This window comes from Calidris pugnax, unplaced genomic scaffold (genome assembly GCF_001431845.1).
Source record: "Calidris pugnax isolate Ruff unplaced genomic scaffold, ASM143184v1 scaffold167, whole genome shotgun sequence".
In the NCBI taxonomy this organism is placed as follows: domain Eukaryota; kingdom Metazoa; phylum Chordata; class Aves; order Charadriiformes; family Scolopacidae; genus Calidris; species Calidris pugnax.
Window position 1 is genome coordinate 23551 of NW_015091045.1, and position 2955 is coordinate 26505.

The 2955-nt window shown below is 64.1% G+C and overlaps 2 protein-coding genes across 2 annotated transcripts in view; both read right to left on the minus strand.

Annotated features, from left to right (window-relative positions):
- The window catches only part of ATXN7L3 (ataxin 7-like 3), a 20249-nt gene extending 17338 nt beyond the window's left edge, over window positions 1–2911 (minus strand). Inside the window, exons 1-3 of the mRNA XM_014956469.1 lie at window positions 2795–2911; window positions 2594–2728; window positions 1423–1594 (exon numbers count right to left, since the gene is read on the minus strand). Coding sequence (XP_014811955.1) covers window positions 1423–1594; window positions 2594–2728; window positions 2795–2843 — 356 coding nt within the window. The 5' untranslated portion in view covers window positions 2844–2911. The remainder of the gene's footprint in view (window positions 1–1422; window positions 1595–2593; window positions 2729–2794) is intronic.
- Window positions 2865–2955, minus strand: part of UBTF (upstream binding transcription factor, RNA polymerase I) — a 31985-nt gene continuing 31894 nt past the window's right edge. The window contains exon 28 of the mRNA XM_014956470.1: window positions 2865–2907. Coding sequence (XP_014811956.1) covers window positions 2865–2907 — 43 coding nt within the window. The remainder of the gene's footprint in view (window positions 2908–2955) is intronic.

Here is a 2955-nt window from a genome sequence, read left to right on the forward strand (position 1 = left end):
GGGGGTGCGGGGAGGGCGGAGGCGGGGGGGAAGCAGGGAGCTGGCAGGGGGCTGGTAGGATGCAGGCAGGGAGCAGGCAGGGAGATGGTTGGGTGCTTATAGGATGCAGGCAGGGGGCTGGGAGGGGGGGGGCGGGGGGGTGGGGGGGGGGGGGGTGGTAAGGTCTGGGACCATCCTGAGCCCCAGGATCTGCCCCTGTACCCCGGGATCCATCCCTGCACCTCCCTGGCACCCCAGGATCTGTTCTCCATCCCAGGATCCATCCTACACCCTCCTCATCACCCCAGGATCCATCCCACATCCTTCCCCAGCACCCCAGGATCCATCCCAGCACCCCAGGATCAGTTCCACACCCTCCCCAGCAACCCCAGGATCAGTCCTGGCACCCCTGGATCCATTCCATGTCCTCCTCAGCACCCCAGGATCCATCCCACATCCTTCTCTGCCCCCGAGGATCCATCCCAGCACCCCAGGATCCATCCCATGCCCTCCCTGGCACCCCAGGATCCATCCTGTGTCACTCCCAGCACCCCAGGATCCATCCCAGCACCCCGGGATCTGTCCCATGCCTTCCCTGGCACTCCGGGATCCATCCCAGCACCACAGGATCTGTTCCATGCCCTCCCCAGAGCCCCAGGATCCATCCTGCACCCTCCCCAGCACCCCAGGATCTGTCCTGACACCCCAGGATCCATTCCATGTCCTCTTCAGCATCCCAGCATCCATCCTACATCCTTCCCTGCACCCCAGGATCCATCCCATGCCCTCCCCAGCACCCCTGGATCCATCCTGGTACCCCAGGATCTGTCCCTGCACCCCGGGATCCATCCTGCACCCTCCCCAGGATCCATCCCATGTCCTCCCCAGCACCCTGGGATCCATCCCAGCACCCCGGGATCCATCCCATGCCCTTCCCAGCACCCCAGGATCCGTCCTGGCACCCCTGGATCCATTCCATGTCCTCCTCAGCACCCCAGGATCCATCCCACACCCTTCCCTGCACCCCAGGATCCATCCCTGCCCCCCACCATCCCCACCCCAGATCCAAGATGGGGGGGACCCCAGCAGTCACCAAGGAAAGGGGGGTGGGGACAGACAGAGGAGCCAGAATTCCCCTTTTTTCCAGGAAGCAGCAGGTTAGAGCACAAGGAGCTGGATGGAGGTGGGACTCCAGGGTTTGGGGGGGGCAGGACGTGCACCCCCCAATAAAAAACAAAGGGGGGAGGAGGAGTATGGGTGCCCAATTCCCATCCCAGCACAGAGATGAGGGTCCCCAAATCCCCCACTGAGAGATCACCCCACCCTCACTCCTCACTTTGTGCCTCAGTTTCCCCATGTTGGGGTGGTGGTGGTGGTCTGTGGGGACCCCCAAACCGGTGGGGTTATTTTTTGGGGGGGGGGTGAAGGGGGGGCAATGCTGACCGTCGGTTGGCGATGCGGCTGCTGTTGCGGCCCATGCCCAGGCACTTCTCCAGGTGGGGGGCGAAGCGGGAGGCGGCGATGCTGCGGCTGCAGTTGGGGCACACGCACTCCTTGTTCTTCCACTGGTTGTAGACCTGCCCGAAGATGTCCACGCCAGGCTGGTCCACGATTTCTGCAGGGGGGGGAACACGCATCAGACACCCCCCCTCGGGCATCAAGACCTCCCCCCGCCTCCCCAGCCTCTTCCTTGGCTGTGCCCCCCAGCTCCGAGATCTTTGGACCACCTTGGGCCACCAGATGCTTGGAGTGGAGTCAGGGACCTGAAACCAGTAGAAGGACACCTTGGGGGGGGGCCCTCCTCCTCCCACCCACCCCCAGGACAGAGCACCGCACCGTGGGGTGACATTAAGGAGTTCAGGTCACCCCAGGGGGTATAAAACAGGGGACACTCGGGGGCCATGCCCCCCAGCCCTGGCAATTTGTCTTAGGGGGGGTCTCTTGGGCCACTGGTTCCTTTCCAGACTCTCAGCGTGTCATCAGGGACATGAAACCAGTAGCAGGACAGCTGGGGGGGTCTCTCCTCCTCCCACCCACCCCCAGGACAGAGCACCGCACCGTGGGGTGACATTTCTGGGGTTCAGGTCACCCCAGGGGGTTAAAAAATGGGACACGAACATCCTGGCAGGGCCGGGGGGCTACTTGGGCTGTGCCCCCCAGCTCTGCCCCTTTGCTGTGGGGGCAGGGGGGGTCTCTCCTCCTCCCACCCACCCCCAGGACAGAGCACCGCACCGTGGGGTGACATTTCTGGGGTTCAGGTCACCCCAGGGGGGTTATAAAATGGGACACATCCTTCCCCACATGGCCACTGCCAAGGGGACACTCGGGCTGTGCCCCCCAGCTCTGCCCCTTTGGCCCTGGGTGGTGTCTCTCCTCCTCCCACCCACCCCCAGGACAGAGCACCACACCGTGGGGTGACATTAAGGGGTTCAGGTCACCCCAGGGGGGTTACAAAATGGGTTCTGTGGGATGGGACAGGCACATCCTGGCAGTGCCAGGGGGATGCTCAGGCACCCAAACCCCTAGGGATGGGGGACAACGGATTCTCCCCCCCCCTCCTCACCCCGGGGTGGCACCGGGAGGGTGACACCCGCCATGTCCCCGTGTCACTCACCGAAGTCCTTCATGCTGTCGGGGTCCGTGTCGTCCAGGAAGAAGTAGCCGCACTTGACCGCCCGGTGGACCTCGAAGCAGAGCCCCAGGCAGGCATCTTCCACCAGGTCCGTGTAGATCTCGTGCGCGATGGCCTGGGGCATGGTGGTGGCAGGGGGGGGGACACGGGACACTTAGAGAGGGGGGGTGACAGCTGGACAGCCCCCTTTGCTGTTATCCAGGCCAGACAAAGACATATCCTCCATTTTCATTTGCAACTGCTCACGGAGAAGTCACGCCGAACGCTCATAGCACAGGACACGGGGGGGGGTCTCGCTGCAGGGGACGGGGGGGGTCACGATGGCACCTCACCCCCCCCCCCCC